Raw genomic sequence first — 21,683 nt, 5'->3', positions numbered from 1 at the left:
CTCTCTCTCTGTCCCAAAAATAAATAAAAAACGTTGAAAAAAAAATTAAAAAAAAAAAAAAAAAGATCACTGATCCAGAGGCACCTGGGTGGCTCAGTCGGTTGGGCGTCTGACTTTGGCTCAGGTCATAATCTCACAGTTTGTGAGTTTGAGCCCCATGTTGGGCTCTTTGCTGATACCTCGGAGCCTGGTGCCTGCCTCAGATTTCTGTCCCCATCTCTCTGCCCCTTCCCTGATCACGCTCTGCTGTCTCTCTCAAAAATAAGACATAAAAAATAAAAAAGAGATCACTAATCCATTTTTCTGCATCTGCTAATCTGTTGATTCTTTTGTGTATTTTTTTCAGTTATTGTATTCAACTGATTGGTTCTTTTTATATTTTTCTTTGTTCAAGTTCACACAGAGCTCTTCTGTTCTCTCCAGTGTAGTGAGCATCTTTATGATCATTAAACTGTTTATCAGGCATATTGCTTATCTCCATTTCATTTAGTTCTCTGAAGTTTTGTCTTGTTCTTTTATTTGAAACACATTTCTCAGTCTCCCTATTTTGCTCAACTTACTGTGTATATTTCTATGAATTAGGTGGAATAGCTACTTCTCCTAAACTCAAAGGAATGGTCTTGTGTATGGTCATCCCATGTAGACTATGTGTACCTGGTGACTTTGGTTTTCTGGCTGAAGCAATGGCTGGCATAAGCTGGGGATGCTAGGTCTGTCCTTATTGGATGGCCAGAGCTGAAATGGGCGTAGTCTGGGGTGGTGCCTGAGGTCTCTGGGCAAAGGGTACATTGATGGGGCACAAGTTGGGGAATCTGTTGTGCTCTGTGCAGAGAGCACCCTGGTGGGGTAGCTAGAGCCAAGGTTGGGTGTGGGCTGGGGGTCCTGGGGGCACTCCACAGAGGGTGTGCCCTGGCAGGTGAGCTGTAGCTGAAGTGGGCATGGGCTGGCATGGTCCTGGGGCTCTTGGTGCAGAGGACACCCTGGCAGGACAGCTGAAACTGAGGTGGGTTCAGGCTGGGGTGCCCTGAGGTGCTCAGTGCAGGGGGTACCCTAGAGAGGCAGTTGTTGCTGAGGCAGGGTGTGGGCCTGGGGGTTCCAGGGCATTCCACATAAGGGTACCTTGAAGTGTTGGGACCAAGGTGGGCATGGGCCAGGGGGTCCCGGAGTGCTGTGCCATGGGTGCCCTAGCAAGTCATCTGGAGCCAAAGTGGGCAGATTTGGAGTATTCTGGGGTTCTCTGGGCCTGTGTCACCTTGCTAAGATGGCTGGAGCTATAGTGAGCACTCACTAGGGGTTTCTTTGTGTGTGCCCAATCTTGGCTCCACCTGGGGCTGCCTTGGTGGGATATCTGGGGCTGGTGTGGGCTAGAGGCCTAGGTCTCACTAAGGTAGTAGGCCTGCTACTCCCATCCATGCTATCAAAGTAGAGGGAGAACATAAACCATGGCACTTGCCAGTCCCTCTAATCCAGAGACTGTTCCAGCAGCTCTCCTACCCTTTGGCAGGGTCCTTTATATTCTAGTTGCTCTTTTAAATAATTACTTAGAGGAAGAGCATGTGTGGAAGCAGGGGAAGGGCAGAGAGAGAGAATCCCAAGCAGGCTCTGTGCTGTCAGTGCAGAGTCCGACATGGGGTTCAATCTCATGAACTGTGAGATTGGGACCTAAGCCACTCAAGTGCCCCTTTAGTTGCTTTTGTAAACCATGCCTTTTTTTTTCCTGTGTCCCAGGGCATCCAGGGTTGGTATGTAGCCCTCATTTATTTTAATGTTCACCATAAGAAAAAAAATTGCAATGACCACTGGACTCAAAGCTTTTTACTGGATTTTTTTCCTCCTTTCCATTTGGAAAGAAAAATGGTAACATTGGAAATGTGGGAGGGTTCTGTAAGATCTAATACTGAAAAGAGTTTACTGGTCCCCATAGAGAGTCTAGGTTGAATATAACGAGGAAATTTGTAAGAGTATGTCATTGCTTCCGAAATATATATTACTTTTATTCTATTTGCTAAAACACATAAGGTAAGAAAGGTTAGTTTCCATTCATTGAACTCCCATTTTATTTCTATCCTTTTGCATTTACATTGCTTCTAACAGGATTTTTTAAAATCATGTATAAAAAAATCTAAGTAAATTAAAGTACTAAAGGTCATTTCCAATATTTCTTACTAAAATAGCTGTGGTGAAACAAAGTATTTGGGAGAAAGGAATTTCACAGTTGATTTAATACCTTCTTACCCAAACAACCAAACTCTTCCTTAAATATTTAAATAGTGCATAAAGGATAAAGAGCCCTTGTATGAATTAAGATTCACCATAAGAAATGTAAAAGGTTAGTTTTAAGGGTCAACTGATACACTTCTTTGGGTTCATGGCTTTATATTATACCACACTTTTGGATAAGAGAAAGTCTTAAGTACCATTATTATAGTAACCTTATAACCACAAGTTGTAGAGCTTCTTTTGAAGGAAACATATTCTGATTGATTGAATGGCTGAAAGTTCAGAGTTCTACCATAACAGTGTGACATGAAAGTGAATGAAAACCAAAGGGATAGATCTAAGTCCTCTGTATTAAAAAAAAACAAAAAACACACACACACACATCCATAGAAATCACCTGTTGTCACTAGAGTATGCATTCACATTCAAATAAGAAAAATACCACACAGAACACAGAAACATTTTTAAAAAAAGATTTAAGATCATAAATAGGTCATTGTTGTCACAACACATTTCAGAAGTGAAAAAAAACAGACATTTTGGTTTTTTAGAAAAAAGATTCTTCTTTTTTTTATCAATTCCCTCATCATTAAAAGGACTTGTACATTTTAAAATTTCCAGTCTCCTAAGGCACGATATTTATTTTATCAGAACGCCAATATCATCACCCTGCTATAGCAGGAATAAGAGGCAAGGTATTAGCATTACAAAAAACAGCAAATTTTATGGACAAAATCATTAGTCCTTTAAGGGAGAAATAAACAGACTAATGATCATTTTAGTTAAGAAGGCCCACTGTTGTTATATAGGGCTTTGCAATAAAAAACCTTTTTAATCAAATTATTTTAACTCAAGCAGATTTGATTCACCACAGAGGAGCTGTGAGAGAAGAATGGGATTGGTAAAATACAGTATACTTTCTTTAAAAAGATTTGAGAGGAAAAAAATCAACTTAGAATAGCGTATGGAGGGGTAAACATCAAATGGAACCCAGATTAGAGGTCTAGTTTACTCCTAGTCTTTAGGCAGATCCAGAAAATAAGACTAGGTAAATGTAATACCTAGGTCCAAACTATAAGGCTTATAATCACATGGCCCATTCTAGCCTACCCCCTACCAACTGAGATGTAGTGAAATACTATAATCAGATGCATAAAGTGTTTTTTTTATCCAACCAAGAAGTTCTTTAAGATAGAAATGTAAAAATTCCTTATTTTTTAACTCTACCTTGCTTTATCCTCTGTGATACCAACTGAACTTTAAAGGTTTATATGTACAATATGGTGATTTAGTGTTACTTTTAAAAGGAAAAAAAACCCACAAAGTTAGTGATTGTCCACAGATGAAACATGGGATGAGGTTCATGACTGAAACCAATCATGGAGTGTTAGTCAATTGTAAACTCTTGAAAGTTAAGACTGGGAAATGTGCATATCAGACACATTAGAGTATAGCAGGAGAGGAAGGGAAGCCTATTTGTCATTCCAATTCTGATAAGGTGCATGGTCTTCGAAATTCTTGTCCACGTTCATGGAGCCATTTATTAGATACTGTGAGAGAAAAAAATACATTAATATTCTCCACTATCTAAAGTTTAATTCACTTGTAAGAACTAGGCCTATAACAAAGTTTCTACACGAGCTAAAAGTTCAAGACCAAAATAAGATGAAGGCAGATGGTACCTAGGCACTCTATTTAAAAAAAAAAAAAAAAACCCACAAAACTTCGCTAAATGTTGGAAGCACATGAGAGTCTATGTATGTGCATTTCCTAAAGTTTCTGATGTTTAATGTAAATCTTGAAATGAAATGCAATTGGAATGAAGATGTAGGTAGAGACAGAACATTGTTTTAACTGTTTGCAAAAATACTATCACTAATACAGGGACATTTTAGAGATGAACACAAAGCCTCCAATGGACAGGAACAATTCTACAATCAATCACTATTATGTGCTCATTAAATTTCCTTGATTCCAAGATACTGCTTTTTAATGTAACTCAAACAGAATTTTCTACTCCTTCTTTATCATAGAACCCAATCGATGGCTTCAACGTGTACAAAGTAAACTAGGACCCATAATTTATCTTTCTCAACTCCTATATCCCATCTATCATTCATCAAAACCTGCCACTTTTCCTTATATATCTCTTCTGTCTCTTTACTCTCCAATCCTTTTGCTACTACCATAGTCCAGGTTTTCATCATCACCCACTTAGGCAATGTAAAAGAGCCTTCTAAACTGATCTCTCCTCCACTAGCCTCATTCTAGTCCAGTGATTCTCAAACATAATCATCAAAGAAGATTTTTAAAATCCTAACAATCAGGTGTCACTCCTTAGTCCTGCTATGTCTGAGACAGTAGCCACTAGACACATGTGGCTACTAAGTACCTGAAAGGTGGCTAGTGACACATATTGAAAAGGATTTATGGGGTTAAATAATATGTATAAAAATAAATTCACCTGCTTCTATTTCTTTATGACTGGCCACATTAAAAACTAGCATGACCCTGACCCTGAGTGCCTCTCTAGCCTCACACTAGTCCTGGCCCTGGTCCCTAACATGCCTGGAAAACATACGGCTCTCTCTTCAAGACCAAATTTTAAAATTAAGCGTTGAAGAAGCCTCCCAACTATAAGGAGTCCTCATCTTCTGTATACATCTCTGTATTAGTGTATACTACACTATATTCTGATTTATCCATTAGTGTGTCTCAGACAACTGTACACTCCTTGAGGGAAAGATACTGTCTTCTTCAACTTTGAGTCAAGAAGCAGGACTACTGTTAAAATCTGTCATCAGAATTCTGATCTATTGAAAGTAAATTTATATTAAAATCAGAAACTTGGTTGGTTGAATCCCTTTCAATGTTAGGAGTTTTGTTTTCTTTTTAAGATATAGACTACCCTAATTTCAAAATATGAGACAAAAGTCAAAAGAGAATATAGGAAATATTTACCCCATTTGTTTCCAACTAGCACTGGACAGGCCGCATGCCGTGTACTGTAATCTCCTTCTCCACTGGCAAACAGATTATACCAGAAAACAGCAGTTCCCTGTGGAGAATAATATAAAATTATCTCCAAATAAGATATAGGTTATCACTTTTTGTAGTAATTAAATTTTCCTCTGTTCCTGTGGAAGTACTCCTCCATGGCAGCATTATATCTTCCCTAATAAAATTCTGAAAATATGACTAAATCATTTACAAAATTTTGGTGATCACATGAAAATGTCAATACCACAAAGCTGCCTGACAAAGGGGATTTGCCAAAACAAAGCTAACAAATCTTACAGTAGTAAGATGGAGGTTCCATCATATGGAACCCATTTTAGAAATGCAAACTTTTGAGTACTAATCCTTGGTGGTTCATTATTTCTAGGTAATCATTGTAAAGTGTACCATAAAGATATTTAAAATTTTACCTAGTATACTTAAGGACCTTAAGGACTACATTATCTCTATCTTTAAAAATGTTACTCATTAATTAGACCGTGAAACAAAGGTGCATCTCTTCCTTAGGGAAAAAAAAAAACAAACAGACCCACAAAATTAAAATAACAAATGAACCAAGTTTACCTTTTTGGGCCAAACACTAGCTCCTACTTCAGGAAAAACAGTGGCTCCTCCTGCTGACACATCACTCATCTATAAGAATTGCAGACAGTATTATCAGAAGCACTGGTATAATAAAGTTAAATATGCCATTGTGAGGAAGGCATGATACTGCAGAGAATATGAGAACATCTGGACTTCTATTTACATAGATAGTTTGTGCAGGCTATTCAGGTATTTATTTATTTATTTCTTATTTATTTGAGACAATGCGAGTGAGGGAGCAGCAGAGAGAGAGAATCCCAAGCAGGCTCCATCCACACTGTCAGTGCTCAGCCCAATACAGGGTTCAAACCCACGAAACTGTGAGGTCATAGCCTGAGTCGGACGCTCAACCAACTGAGCCACCCAGGTGCCCCCATGCTACTCAGTTTTTAAACAAAAAAAGATTCTGTTCTATTCTAGGTTTATATACTTATATTTTAAAAAAATGAGGGGCGCCTGGGTGGCGCAGTCGGTTAAGCATCCGACTTCAGCCAGGTCACGATCTCGCGGTCCGTGAGTTCGAGCCCCGCGTCGGGCTCTGGGCTGATGGCTCAGAGCCTGGAGCCTGTTTCCGATTCTGTGTCTCCCTCTCTCTCTGCCCCTCCCCCGTTCATGCTCTGTCTCCCTCTGTCCCAAAAATAAATAAATGTTGAAAAAAAAAAAAAAAATGATAAAGTCAGGAAGGGAGATAGGGACGTCTTTTATAGCTACTTCTTTATAGCCAGAGGTAAAAAAAAAAAAAAAAAAAAAAGGATTTAAAATCAAATCAAGTAATAAGGGTATAATTATGTATTTATTGCACTAGAATATAATCTCCATGGGGGCAGGAATTTTCATCTATTTTGTTCATTGCTCAGCTTTAATGTGTACAGTATTTATAGCAGGTGCTCCTACTGGGTATTTACCCAAAGAAAATGAAAACACTAATTCAAAAGGGTGTAGGCACCCTTATGTTTATCGCATTATTTACAACAGCCAAATTATGGAAACAGCTCAAGTGTCCACTGATGAAAGGATAAGGAAGATGTGGTCTATAGATACAAAGGAATATTATTCAGCCATACAAAATGAAAGCTTGCCATTTGCAACAACATGGATGGATCTAGAGAGTATTATGTTAAGCAAAATAAGTCTGCCAGAGAAAGACAAATACTGTATGATTTCACTCATATGTGGAATTTAAGAAACGAAACAAAGGAACAAAAGAGACAAACCATGAAACAGACTTCTAACTGTAGAGAACAAACTGATGATTTACCCATCCATCCCCCTTCCACTCTGGTAAACAGGTAATGGGGATTTGGGAGTGCACTTGTGATAAGCACCAGGTGTTGTATGTAAGTGTTGAATCACTAAATTGTAGAGCTGAAATTAATATCACACTGTACGTTAATTATACCAGAATTAAAATGTGGAATTTTTAAATGTAAAACACAAATCTTCCAAATTAAGGGATCACATGGACAAAATGAGACAGGAAACCTATCATGCAGTGAAGATTTTTTCACAAGCAACGTAAGTAGAACGTATATACAAAGACTGTATCACAAAGCAAAGCCCAACTGTGCTATATCCAAGAGTCACATCTAAAACAAGAAGCCTTGAAACAAAAAGATTGCCAGGCAAATGCTATACCAAAGAAAATAGAGTTTGATCTTAATATCGAACACAGTTTAAATAAAAATAAAAGCACTGAGATAAAGAAGGATATTGTACTATGATGAATACATCCACTGGAGCAAAGAGCTAACTTTGAAGAAATGAAAAATTTGTGCTAAATGGACCATGTAGGACAATACTTAAACAATGGCAGGGGGTGGGGGGCAAAATTACTGATCTAATCAAAATGCTATATAGTTAAGATAGAATATAATAATCAAACATATAATCTAATGTTCAAATAATCTAATATTTATGGATATTGGACCAAATAATGTATAGCATCAATATTCATAAAAGCAAAAAAAAATGTTTAATGTCTCAAACATCAGAAGAGATGACCAACTTCTCTACTAATACAAACTAAAACCACAATAACTGCCAATATAATAAGTGAAAGATGTGCAGACCAAAAGGTTAACAAACATATCACACTTAAAGGTAGGATATAAATTGGTACAATTATGGAGAATTCACTTCTAAAAACTATACAAGATTTCACAGCATGAATTTTGTATAATGTATCATCGTCTCTCCTGGTTTTCCCTTTGTAATAATTCTCTCTCATCTTTAACATTATATGTCTCAAATTCTTTTTTAATCCTAAATCCTTTTTATTACAGTGCTTAATTCCTTTTTTTATGGTATCTTAAATCTTTTTAGAAACAGATAAGGTTGTAAGAGGGAAGGAGGGTGATGAGGTAGGAAGGTGAAAAGGTGGATTGCAAAGAGGGAAGGAGAGAGAGAAGAATGGAAGAAATAAAGTAAAAGACAAATAGGGAAGGTAGCAGGAAGCAATGAAGCAGGAAAATGAGACTGAGCAGAGATACACAAATTTTGGTAGGGAGTGAGATAAACAGCAAAAAGAGATGCCATTTTCCTATCATTCAAATGGGTTAGGGGGTGGACAAAACAATGAAATAAGCAAAATTTATGTCTAGACTTAAAATTCATCTTTTGAAGTTAACAAAGGTTACAACATTGTAGAAGGTTATATTTTCCAAATATACTATTTCCCAGTATTCCCTGTCCTACATGTTCTGTTTACGTGACACTGACATTCTTATTGAGTGGTAGGGTCCATGTCTCCTCCCCTTGAAACTTGGCAGATCTTTGTAATTGCCTTGATTAATAAAAGCCAGGAGAAGTGACATTATTTGACTTCTGAAGGTAGGTAATAAAAATGCCATGCATTTCAGCCTTGCTTTTTTGCAGAGATACTTGCTCTTGCAATCTAGTCACCATGCTGGGAAGAAGCCCAGACCACATGCAGGTACTCTGGCCAAAGCCAGCCTCAACCTTCAAGATGACCCCAGTGCCAGTCATCAACTGACTACAGATGCATGAATGATCCACAGCAAGAACCAGGAGTGAAGCCCACCTTACAACCATGAGACATAAAAAGTTATTTTAATCTATTCAGTTTTGGGGTGATTTGTTATGCAACAAAAGATAACTGGGGCAAATATTATGACCAAAATTTAATTTTTTTATATGTTTAAGTATATAAACAATTTTAAAGTTTATTTCTTTTGGGAAAGAGAGAGCGTGCAGGTGCACGAGCAGGGGGGCAGGCAGAGATTCCCAAGCAGGGAACTCACAATGAGGGACTTGAACTCACCAACTGTGAGCTCATGACCTGAGCAGAAATCAAGAGTCAGACTCTTAACCAACTGAGCCACCAGGTGCCCCAGTATATAAACAATTTTAAAAATAATGATCATACTGTTTTGAAATTATACTAAACAATGTGAAAATGGTTACCCTTAATGGGGCTTCCAGGATGCTATAATGTGCTCTCTAGATTTAGCTGCTTACACCAGATGTATTCACTTTGTGAAAACTTATCAGGTTATAGTACTTAGGATTTGTATACTTTTCTTATATGTATCAATAAAAAATTCAAAAGGAAAGTTTATTAAATGTGTGTGAATATATACAGAGATGCCTATATACACATCTGAACAGTCCATACACCAAAATATCCACAATGATTGTCTCCAAATAGACTTAGTAATATTAATTTTTTTATATTTTTAAGTTTATTTAATTAAAGAGAGAGGGAGAGAGAATCCCAAGCAGGCTCTGCACTGTCAGCGGAGAGCCCAATATGGGGCTCAAACTCACAAAGCATGAAATCATGACCTGAGCCAAAATCAAGAGTCAGATGCTCAACAGACTGAGCCACCCAGGTGCCCTGAGACTGTTAGTAATTTTAACTTTTTTATTCAGGTTTTAATATTACTATCTGAAAAAGTTACAAATGCAAAAACCCTCCACTTACTCAGTTGTAAAAACTTTACATTAGGATGTTAAATAAGAGCTAAGGAAAACAGACATCTGAACATCAAAATAAACATCATGTGATAAAATCCCAACTTAAAAATTTTAGCAAAAAAAAATTTTTTTTTTAGCTATAACTTACGTAAAACAGCCATGTAGCAATTCTATTTCCTGTCCCCAGCTCTTTGAAAGCATCTGGTTCATCTTTCTGTGAATAAAACACAACAAATTCAATGGTATAAAATTCAGGAATGCAAATTATCCAGTGGCACTAAATACCACTAATATGCTTAAGGGTATGCCAAAAAAACCCAAAAGGTTCATTTATAATGTCTAGTGCATGATATACAGCAAATATCAAATACTTGTTGGTTGTTGATTCAGATTGTACAGTGAATACTTTTGATAAGACCACTGGGGGTAGGGGGGACCTATATTTATTAGCCTAAATAACGAAAATCAGTATCTACTATCCACAGATTATTAATTAATGCCTATAGTTTTAGCTTCCAAAGGGGCAGGGGGGAAAGAGCCTCTTAGCTACATTCATGAACTCTATTCTCTGCAGGTAAAGAATTTACCTTGAGATTTATTTATTTTTTTTTAATTTTTTTTTTTCAACGTTTATTTATTTTTGGGACAGAGAGAGACAGAGCATGAACGGGGGAGGGGCAGAGAGAGAGGGAGACACAGAATCGGAAACAGGCTCCAGGCTCTGAGCCATCAGCCCAGAGCCCGACGCGGGGCTCGAACTCACGGACCGCGAGATCGTGACCTGGCTGAAGTCGGACGCTCAACCGACTGCGCCACCCAGGCGCCCCTACCTTGATATTTAAATTGAACTCATGGTCCATTCAAATGTTTACTGCTACTATGCTTGTCATTCTTTTGGACAGTCAGCACTTTAATCTGGCTGGACAATTCACATCTAGCTATTTAAATCTAAATTAAAATACAATACAGTGTCTTGGCAGTTATCCCAGAAAAATGAAAATGTATTTTTCACACAGAAATTTATACACATCTTTATTGGTAATAGCCCCAAACTGGAAACTACCTTACTGTCCTTCAAAGAATGAACAATTAACCAACTGTGGTGTGTCTATACTGTGAACTCCTACTGAGCAATAAAAAAGAACACACTACTGACACATTCTTTAAGAACTCCACTAACCTCAGAGGAATTATGCTGCTGAGTGAAAAGAGATACATACTGCATATAACATCTATATAACATTTCTGAAATGATAATTACAGAGAAGAACAGATTAGCAGCTACCAGCAGTTAAGGGATGGGAAGCAGAAGGGTATGTGCAGCTATAAGAGCAGGACTGTAAGGGAGTCTTGCAGTCATGGTGCAGTTACGCATCCTGATTGTGTGGTTTCACAAAGTTACACATGTAATAAAACTGCATAGGTATACACACAATTAGTGCAAATAGAACTGGTGAAATATGAAATAGCTCTATGTCTTGTGCCAATGCTTATTTCTTGGTTTTGATAGTCAACTACAGTAATGCAAGATGTTAACATTGGGGGAGGCTGAGGGAAGGGTTCATAGGACCTCCGTGTACATTTCCTTGCAACTTCCTAGGAATCTGTAATTATTTCAAAATAAAAAACTAAGAAGAAAATTTAGTTGCACTAGTGTCAGAGTTTGAACTGTACTCTTTCACATCATTCAAGACTCTCAGACATTTTTCAATAATTGAAAAAAGAAGGGAAAGACTAAAAATATATTCCTTGCTGGCCTACATAGAAAAAGAGTACAATTCTGGGATTTAAGCTAGTCAAGGGCCATGACACAATATAGGCTGTTTTCCTTCAAAAAAATGTACTCTTATTTTAAAATGACAGTAGATCAAGAAGTTTATTAAAATGCCCGAGACAGTTCTTAGAATTCATGTATTTATGATAAAGCTTAATGAGGACTTGTATACTTGTATAATGTATAATTTATAGCTTAATGTGAAAAAAGTAAGGTTAATATTTATTAATCTTAAGCAAGAGTAGTACTTGGTAAAGGACAGCTTTTTAGCAAACTGCTTTCATATTATATATTCTCCAGTGTCTCTCTACATCTGTTTTGTATTTTTTATCTTGTCTCTTAATGTATTCTTATAATTTCTTCAGATTTACCAATTCATTCACTAATGCACTTCAACTGTCTCTGTTTTTTAAGTTTATTTATTTGAGAGAGAAAGCATGAGCGGGGGAGGGGCACAGAGAGAGAGAGAAGGAGAGAGAGAGAGAGGAGAGACAGGATCCCAAGCAGGCTCTGCACTATCAGCACAGAGCCCAATGTGGGGCTTGAACCCAGGACCCATGAATTCATGACCTGAGCCGAAGTCGGATGCTCAACCAACTGAGCCACCCAGGCGCCCCTCTCTAATCTGTTTTAATTTATCCATCAAACTTTAAATTTTCAACAATTACTTTTTTCTACCTAGAGCTTCTATTTGTTTTTCAAATATGTTAAATCATCTTGAGAGTTTATTAATTTTTATCCTTTTATTTTTAAAACTACTATACAGTTATTTTATATTCTCTGATTACTCAAGTACCTAACATCCTGGGGCTTCTAAATCTGTTGGTCACTTTAGTCTCACCAATGGTGTCTTATTACCAGTTTTTTTTTTTTTTTAATGAGTTTGTATTTGGCTGACCTTAATCTTTAAAACTCTTGAGGTACTAGAATAAAGATGCCTGTCTTCAGGGAGGACATGAGTTTGTCTCTGCCAGGTACCAAGAAGCACTACCTAAATGAACAACTTTAATTTCTCCTCTTTCAGGGTAGTGAAATTCAAAATAAGGTTCACGTGAGAGCAGGCCTAGGCTTTCAAACTCCCAGAAGAGGCTCTCATACACATTCCATGCCCACCTGGATGATGAGAGGCAACTCTCCTTAAGGCTCCTGACTCCAAGCAGATTCTTTTCAAGGCTATTCTTTCTTTCTCTGAGGGTATAATCCTTTTGGAGATTCAGGTTTTATGCATCGGTCTCAAGTTCAGTAGCCTGCACAGTGGCAGGTCCTCTCACACAGCCATCAATCCTCAAAGCTCTAGATTCCTGGAGACAAATGCTTTCAGCTTCAGCTTTTTTGGCCCAGCCCCCCTTTAACTCTAATTTTAGTTTCTAGGTTTTCTTTGTTCATTTTGGGAATTGGAAATTTCCTTTACTTTCTTCCAGTCTCAGCAATGCATTTAAAAGTATCCTAAATTTTTTTTTTTAACATTTAGGGGTTTTGTTTTGTTACTGCTAAAAAGGTTTTATAGAATGTCTATTCCACCATGTTTCCACAAATTGCAAACAGGCTATGAATTTTTACTACTAAAAGAACAGACTTAACATGTCATGCCTAAGCTTCAGTTAGAACTCCTACATTCTCCGTTTTTTTTTTAAACTTACCCGTGCAAAATCAAAATGGGGTTCATATTGTCCTCCAACTCCATAATTTGCTACCTGAAGAAGAAGAAGAAAGCATGCATTAAAAAAAATCAAGATTACTATTCAAAAAATCTGTAAGTCCTATTTTGGCCTCTTACATGATATGGTTAGGTACTTCTAGAGTAATTAGAAGCAAAGCAGTTGAAATCAACGACAGTTCCTAAGGAACCAAGGATAAAAAACTAAGGATAGCTACTATATATTTAAGAACCTTAGTTAATATACCTTCTTTTAGCAAATTTTGAGGTACATGTTTTCCTCTAATATATAACTTAAACTAAAATTTGAATCAGAATTTTTAAATGTTTAGAATTAAAATATTATAGAATTAGAGTTTTGAGATTTCTATTATTAATTTTTACTAAACACTTTTCTTTGGAATTTAAATCAAGACTCATGTTTTCCAAAGCCCCAAAATCTGGGAAACTCCCAATCAATTTTAATAAAATATCTTCCTACAATTTTAATCGGCAATGACAATGTCCCAGTGGGAAGCAGCAAAAGAGAGTAAAAAAGTGTCTGGTCTGAGTTTAAATTCTAGCTTTCTTAGTTACAATATATGTAATTCTGAATACAATCTCAGTTTTCTTATCTATAAATTAAGGAGAATGATGCCTTCCCTTAGCTCCCTCCTTGTATCCCAATATGACACAATAAAAGGAGAATGCAATTTAAAGAGCACTACCAATGAAATGAAAGAAAAACATAATTAAAAGAGTGTTGCCCACAGCAAAGTCCAAGTCCTATGTGAATTATCATTACTCTGGATATTTTACTCCTTATATTGTAGACACATTGGGTTGAATCAACCTATTAAGTAAAACTGTATCACATAGCCTGAAAGATCCTGTGAGGGTTAGGCAGATGAGAATAAACACAGATCAGGAAAGAAAAAGCTACATACAAGACCTTTTAGTAATATAATGAATACCAAGGAAATTGTAGATTACCATGGAATAAATGGCAACTTAATTAAGCAATTTAAATATAGGCAATCCTGATTTTGCACAGTTCCAAAAGGCACACATCTAATGGTTTAGCTACTCATTAACACCAGAGTTCCAACAACATAGTTTAAATTTCAGTCACCAAAACATATTGACTACGAGTAATTGCATAAAGTACAAATGTTGCTGCTAGCACTTTAGTCCACAAATTACGATGTAAATAACAGCTGCACATCATGATGAATGACCAATCATATCACTTCTTTCAAAGTCTATCAGTGATTGGTCACTGCACATCTGTTAATTCATGCACAGACACCAAAGTATGTAGTTGTGTTGCCTCCTTATCTCCCAGTGAAAACTCATGTGATAGTTTACAAAAATGAATAGCTGGAAGAGGCAAATGGCTAACAAAGACAATGTACAGCAGAAAAAGGGAAAGTAATAATGCTTTAAGTAAAATTCAAATCAAACTTAAATGGTGATATAGAAAAAAAATGACAAGGGGAATGCTTCCACTTGTGCAGGTCAAGAAACTCTAGCTATGCAGCCAGAGGAATGTGGTGAAGGCAATCTTACCGATATAAGGAAAGTGATTGTGATGAAAAGGATAAAGATGTCTTGGAGGAAGGAAGAAATGATGTTGGAAAAAAAATCTTTCAACCCACTGCACTACCCAGGTGCCCCAAATTTCACAATAAGAAGGAATGTTTAAACTATCCTTGATAAGTGTTTACAAAGATATAAAGCACTTTAATTCTCAATATTCACAATAAAGATTACCCAGACAATTCAATAGGGAAGAGTAGTTTTTAAATACATGGTGCTGGTGGGGCGCCTGGGTGGCTCAGTCGGTTAAGCATCTGACTTCAGCTCAGATCATGATCTCGCTGTCCGTGAGTTCGACCCCCGCATCAGGCTCTGTGCTGACAGCTCAGAGCCTGGAGCCTGTTTCAGATTCTGTGTCTCCCTCTCTCTCTGACCCTCCCCCATTCATGCTCTGTCTCTCTCTGTCTCAAAAATAAATAAACGTTTAAAAAATTTTTTTCAGGGGCGCCTGGGTGGCGCAGTCAGTTAAGCATCCGACTTCAGCCAGGTCACGATCTCGCGGTCCATGAGTTCGAGGCCCGCGTCGGGCTCTGTGCTGACTGCTCAGAGCCTGGAGCCTGTTTCCGATTCTGTGTCTCCCTCTCTCTCTGCCCCTCCCCCGTTCATGCTCTGTCTCTCTCTGTCCCAAAAATAAATAAACGTTGAAAAAAAAAAAATTAAAAAAAAAATTTTTTTTTCAAAAATAAATAAATGTTAAAAAAAATTAAATACATGATGCTGGGACAATTGAATATCCACACGAAAAGAATGAAGTTGGACCTCTACCTCATATACAAAATTGACTCAAAATAGATCAAAGACCTGAACATAACAGATAAAACTATAAAACTGTTAGGAAAAAACACATGTATAAATCTTTGTGACCTTGCATTAGGCAATAGTTTCTTAGATATCTAAAGCACAAGCAACCAGGGACTTCTGAGGAAGATGGCAGAATATGAGGATCCTAGGCTCACCTTGTCCCACGGGCACACCTAGATAATATCAAAATCAGTGTAAATAACTCAGAAAATGACCCAAGGACTGGCAGAACAGACTCTCCACCGTTAAATGTAGAGAAGGGGACACATGGAAGAGGGTAGGAAGGGCTGAGATGTGGTAGGGAGCCAAAAAGACTGTGAGACTGCCTGTGGGAGGGAGGGAAGCAGTGGAGTGGAGAGGGGAGAGGAGCAGACCTCCACACCAGGCACCCCATGCATACGGGGCCTGTATGGGTGAGATGAATCCCTATAAACATCTGTCTTTGAAAACCAAAGGGGCATGGATTCTCATGTTCTTATAATCAGTGGGCTTACCACCTGGAACTTTAAAAATCAGCAAGCTCAGCTCTGGGAGAGTCTGAGGGCAGAAGGAAACTGAATCTCCGCCCTTAAAGAGACAGTGCACTGAAGAGCCCAGCTGACACACAGCCTAGAAGAGGCAGTTTGAAAAATGCCACCTGAAAAAAAAAAAAAAAAGAATGCCACCTGGGGTGGGTGGCGCCTGGGTGGCTCAGTCAGTTACTTCGGCTCAGTTACTTCAGCTCAGGATCTGACAGTTTGTGGGTTCAAGCCCCGTGTCAGGCTCTGTGCTGACAGCTCAGAGCCTAGAGCCTACTTTGGATTCTGTGTCTCCCCCTCTCTCTGCCCATTCCCTGCTCATGCTCTTTCTCTCAAAAATAAAAGTGTTTTAAAAATTTTTAAAAATGCCTGGGTATACAGGAAGGAGATTTTTTTTTTTTTTTACTAATCTCAGTACATGAGCTGGAGGGGCAGGGATTTGAGGGGGACTTCTCTCAGAGCCATTTCCTTCCCCTGCCCCCTTCCCCAGCCTGGATTCACAGACACCTATGGGAACCAGGGCAGCAGAACACTCTCCTGCTAACAGTGAGAGCTCCGCCAGACATTCTTCTGCAGACATACCCCCTCCATCCCAAGCAGCCTCAGGTCCCCTCTCACAGCACACCTGCATAGACCTTATTAACAGTGCCCTCTGAACCCTCCCCCTGCTCACCAAGCTATTATATGGACCCACCCTTCCATTCCAGTCTGGGCAGTTTTCTCATGGTCTTCAAGCTCTCTCCCACAGCAAACCAGTGTAGATCTTGCAGGCACCATGAATCTCAGCCTGCTTCTTCTTGTGGACCTGCCCTTCCAATAGACCCTTGGCCAGAGTCCATCCAAAGCAGTGCCACAAGCCTGGAAGTGTGCAAGTAGCCCTGATGGGGGCCTCTACCACTACAAAGTGACTCCTGCCCCAGGGAGAGATGAAGATATATACACATACCAGTCCAACTATGGCCCAGCAGTGGGCTGGGGGCAGACATCGGTCTGACTACAGGCCCTACCCACCAACAAAAGCTTCTCAGGGCACAACAGAGGGAAAGCACCCTGCAGTTCAGTGCTACTCCATCTCTGGCAAATGTCTGGTCTGACTCAACTCAAGCCCAAGGTGGCCCTAGACTAGGCCACTAACAACACACAGACCAAAACCTGCCCACAACAGGCAGAGAGTGCCATTGCAGACAACTGGACTAAAAGCAGTGTGGCTCATGCAACACACATAGAAAACATCCCTAAAGCACTGGGTTCTGGTGAACAGGGGACAGTGCACTGCAGGGTACTATAGGACCTCTTTTTCACAAAGCCACAGTTTTCCAGAGTGGGAGACATAGCTGACTTACCTAACACAAAGAAACAGACAGAGTTAGACAAAATAAGGAGACAGAGGAGTGTGTCCCAAATGAAAGAACAGGACAAAATCACAAGAGACCTATGCAAAACAGAGATAAATAATAATAGTCATAGGAGCACCTGGGTGGTTCGGTCGGTTAAGTGTCTGACTTTGGCTCAGGTCATGATTTCACAGTTCATGGGTTCCAGCCCTGCATCAGGCTCTCCACTGACAATGACAGCCTGCTTGGAATTCTCTCTCCCTCTCTCTCTGCCCTTCCCCACTCGCACGCTCTTTCTCAAAATAAATAAAAAAAAAAGGAATAATATTTAAAAAATAAGTAAGTAAAGTAATAGTCATAAAGATACTCACTAGACTTGAGAACAAAGTGAAGGATCTTAGTGAGACCCTCAACAAAGAGATACAAAACATTAAAAAAAAAAAAAAAGAACGAATCAGAGATGAACTACTCAATAAGTGAGGTTAAAAATATACTAGAGGGAAGTAAATAGTAGACTAGGGGAAGCAGAACAGATCAGCAACTTGGAGGACACAGTAATGGAAAGCAACCAAGTTGAACAGGAAAAAGAAAAAAAAAATGAAAACAGACTAAGGGAACTCAGTAACACCATCAAACGTAGTAACATTTGCATTATATGAATTCCAGAAGGAAAAGAGAGAGAGAAGGAAGCAGAATATTTATTTGAAAAAATAATAGCTGAAAATTTCCCAGTTCTCGGGAAGGAAACAGAAATCCAGATCCAGGAAGCACAGAGAGGCCCCAACAAAATCAACAAGGAGGTCCACACTAAGACACGTAGTACTTAAAATGGAAAGCAGTAATAAACAGAATTTTAAAAGCAGCAAGAAAAAACAGTAACATAAAAGGGAAATCTCTTAAGGCTATAAGCAGATTTTTCAGCAGAAACTTTGCAGGCAGGAGGGACTGGCAGGATGTATTCAAAGAGCTGGGAAAAACAAACAAACAAACAAACAAACAAACAACCTGCAGCCAAGAATATACTATCCAGCAAGGCTATCATTCAGAATAGAAGAAGAGAAAGTTTCCAGACAACAGAAGTTAAAGGAATTCATGATCACTAAAACAGCTCTATAAGAAATGTTAAAGGAGACTATGTGGAAATGAAAGACCATAAGGAGAAGTATGAAGAGTAGGAAGCATAAAAGCAATAAAATTAAGCTTATCTATAAATATCAGTCAAGGGGCACCTGGGTGGCTCAGTCCGTTAAGTGTCCTACTTTGGCTCAGGTCATGATCTCATGGCTCATGGGTTTGAGCCCCGCATCGGGCTCTGTGCTGACAGCTCAGAGCCTGGAGTCTGCTTCTGATTCTGTGTCTCCTTCTCTCTCTCTGCCCCTCCCCCACTCACCCTCTGTCTCTCTCTCAAAAATAAACATTAGAAGAAAAAATTTTTAAAAAATTAGTCAAGAGTTTCACAAAAGGATGTACAGTATCACACCATATACCTAAAATGTGGCAGGGGAGAGGAGTAAAAATTTAAAGCTTTTAGAATGTATTCAAACTTGGGGCACCCAGGTGGCTCAGTCCATTGAACGTCCAACTCTTGATTTCAGCTCAAGTCATGGTCTCGTGGTTCGTGGGTTTGAGCCCCACATCAGGCTCTGCACTGACAGCATGAAGCCTGCTTCAGATTCTCTCTCCCTCTTTCTTTGCCCCTCCCCCACTCGCCCCCCCTTTTAAAAATAAGTAAAAATTTAAAAATTTTTTAAAAATTTGTTTTAAAAAGAATGGATTCAAACTTCATAAACTTAAGTGACCATCTACTTAATACAGACTGCTGTATGCATATGATGTTATATACAAACCTCATCGTAGCACAAATCAAAAACTGGTAATAGATATATGCAAAAAATAAAGAGAAAGGAATCCAATTATATCACTGATGAAAGCCAGCTAACCGTGAGAGAAGAGAACAAGAAAGAAAGAACTACAATGGCAACCATAAAACAAGAAACAAAGTGCAATAAATACATACCTATCAATTATTTTGAATGTAAGTGGCCTTAACACTCCAATTAAAAAAAAACACAAAAAACAGAGGATGACAGAATGGCTAAAAAAATCAAGACACATCTATATGCTGCCTATAAGAGACTCATTTCACACCTAAGAGACATGCAGATTGAAAGTGAAAGGGTAGAAAAGCATTTATAGTGCAAATGGAAGTGAAAAAAAGCTTAAGTAGCAATACTTATATTGGATAAAACAGATTTTAAAACAAAGACTGTAAGAAGAGACAAAGAAGGATACTATATGACCATAAAGGGGACAATCCAACAAGATATAGAAATTGTAAACATTTATGCACCCAACATAGAAGGACCCAAATACATAAAGCAGCTAACAAACATAAAGGAAATAATTGCTAATAATACAATACTAGGAGACTTTGACACTCACTTATATCAATGGATAGATCATTTAAACAGAAAATCAACATAACAGTTGGTTTGGATGATACACTGGACCACACAGCTCTAACAGATCTATTCAGAACATTCCACCCTAAAACAGTAGAATATACATTCAAGGGCACATGGAATATTCTCCAGAATAGATCACTTATTAGGCCACAAAACAAGTCTCAACAAATTAAAAGGTCATACCAAACATTTTTTTTGACCACAACACTATGAAACTAGAAACTAATTACAAGGAAAACTCAGGAAAGAACAAATACACACAGGTTAAATAACATGCTACTAAACAATGAATGGGTTAACCAAGAAATCAGTTAAAAAAAAAAAAAAGAAAAAAAGTGGAAACAAATGAAAACAAAAACTGAGATGCAGCAAAAGCTGTCCTAAGAGGGAAGTTTATATCAATAGAAACCTACTTCAAAAGCAAGAAAAATCTCAGATACACAACCTAACCTTACATCTAAAGGGGACTAGAAAAAGAAAAACAAACAAAACCCCAAACCAGCAGAAAGAAGAAAAGATTAGAGCAGAAAGAAATGAAACAGAAATTACAAAAACAATGTAACAGATCAATGAAACCAGGAACTGATTCTTTGAAAAGTTCAACAAAATTGATAAACCTCTAGCCAGACTCATAAAAAAAAGAACTCAAATAAACAAAAACAGAAATGAAAGAGGAGAAATAACAATCAACACCACAGAAATACAAAGAACTGCAAAAGAATATTATGAAAAATTACATGCCAACAAATTGGACAACCTAGAAGAAATGGATAAATTTCTAGAAACATATTAACCTCCTAAAACTGAATCAGGAAGAAACAGAAAATTTAAACAGACTGAATCAGTAATCAAAAAACTCACAACAGGGGGACCTCGGTGGCTTGGTCAGTTAAGTGTCCACCTCTTGATTTTGGCTCAGGTGTGATCTCATGGTTCATGAATTTGAGTCCTGCATTGAGCTTTGCACTGAGAGCATGGAGCCTGCTTTGGATTCTCTCTCTCCCTCTCTCTCTGCCCCTCCCCAGCTCGCTCACTCACTCACTCACTCACTCCCTAAATAAATAAATAAATAAATAAATAAATAAATAAAGGGGCACCTGGGTGGCTTAGTCGGTTAGGCGTCTGACTTCAGCTCAGATCATGATATCACAGTCCATGAGTTCTAGCCCCACATCTGAGCTGTCAGCTCAGAGCCTGCTTCAGATTCTGTGTCTCCCTCTCTCTGCCCCTCCCCTGCTCATGCTCTGTCTCAAAAATAAATAAAAACATTAAAAATAATAATAATAAACAAATAAATATAAATAAACGTATTAAAAAAAACCCTCCCAACAAACAAAAGTCCAGGACCAGATAGCTTCACAAGTGAATTCTATCAAATATTTCAAGAAGAGTTAATAACTATTCTTCTCAAAGTATTCTAAAAGTAGAAGAGGGAAAAAAGCTTCTATGAGGCCAACATTACCCTGACACCAAAACCAGATAAAGACACTATACAAAAAGAAAACTACAGGCCAACATCTCTGATGAACATCCAGAAAATATTAGCAAGCCAAATTCAACAGTACATTAAAAAACTCACTGACCAGGATCAAGCGGGATTTATTCCTGGTATGCAAGGGTGGTTCAATATTTGCAAAACTATCACTGTGATACATCACATCAGCAAGAGAAAGCATAAAAACCACTTAATAATTTCAACAGATGCAGAAGAAACATTTCACAAAGTACAACATCCATTCATGATAAACCCTCAACAAAGTAGGTTTAGAGGGAACATACCTCAACATAATGAAGGCT

At 38.1% G+C, this 21,683-nt stretch overlaps 1 protein-coding gene across 2 annotated transcripts in view; it reads right to left on the bottom strand.

The window, feature by feature from the left end:
* Nucleotides 1-2,679: 2,679 nt before the first annotated feature.
* The window catches only part of P4HA1 (prolyl 4-hydroxylase subunit alpha 1), an 89,251-nt gene continuing 70,247 nt past the window's right edge, over nt 2,680-21,683 (bottom strand). For both annotated transcript variants that reach the window (XM_030334338.2, XM_030334339.1), the window contains exons 11-15: nt 13,174-13,227; nt 9,908-9,973; nt 5,803-5,871; nt 5,182-5,278; nt 2,680-3,770 (exon numbers count right to left, since the gene is read on the bottom strand). In XM_030334338.2, coding sequence (XP_030190198.1) covers nt 3,700-3,770; nt 5,182-5,278; nt 5,803-5,871; nt 9,908-9,973; nt 13,174-13,227 — 357 coding nt within the window. In that variant the 3' untranslated portion in view covers nt 2,680-3,699. The remainder of the gene's footprint in view (nt 3,771-5,181; nt 5,279-5,802; nt 5,872-9,907; nt 9,974-13,173; nt 13,228-21,683) is intronic.

This window comes from Lynx canadensis, chromosome D2 (genome assembly GCF_007474595.2).
Source record: "Lynx canadensis isolate LIC74 chromosome D2, mLynCan4.pri.v2, whole genome shotgun sequence".
Classification (NCBI taxonomy): domain Eukaryota; kingdom Metazoa; phylum Chordata; class Mammalia; order Carnivora; family Felidae; genus Lynx; species Lynx canadensis.
The sequence above is the reverse complement of the archived record's forward strand: the minus strand, read 5'-3'. Positions and strand labels throughout refer to the sequence as shown.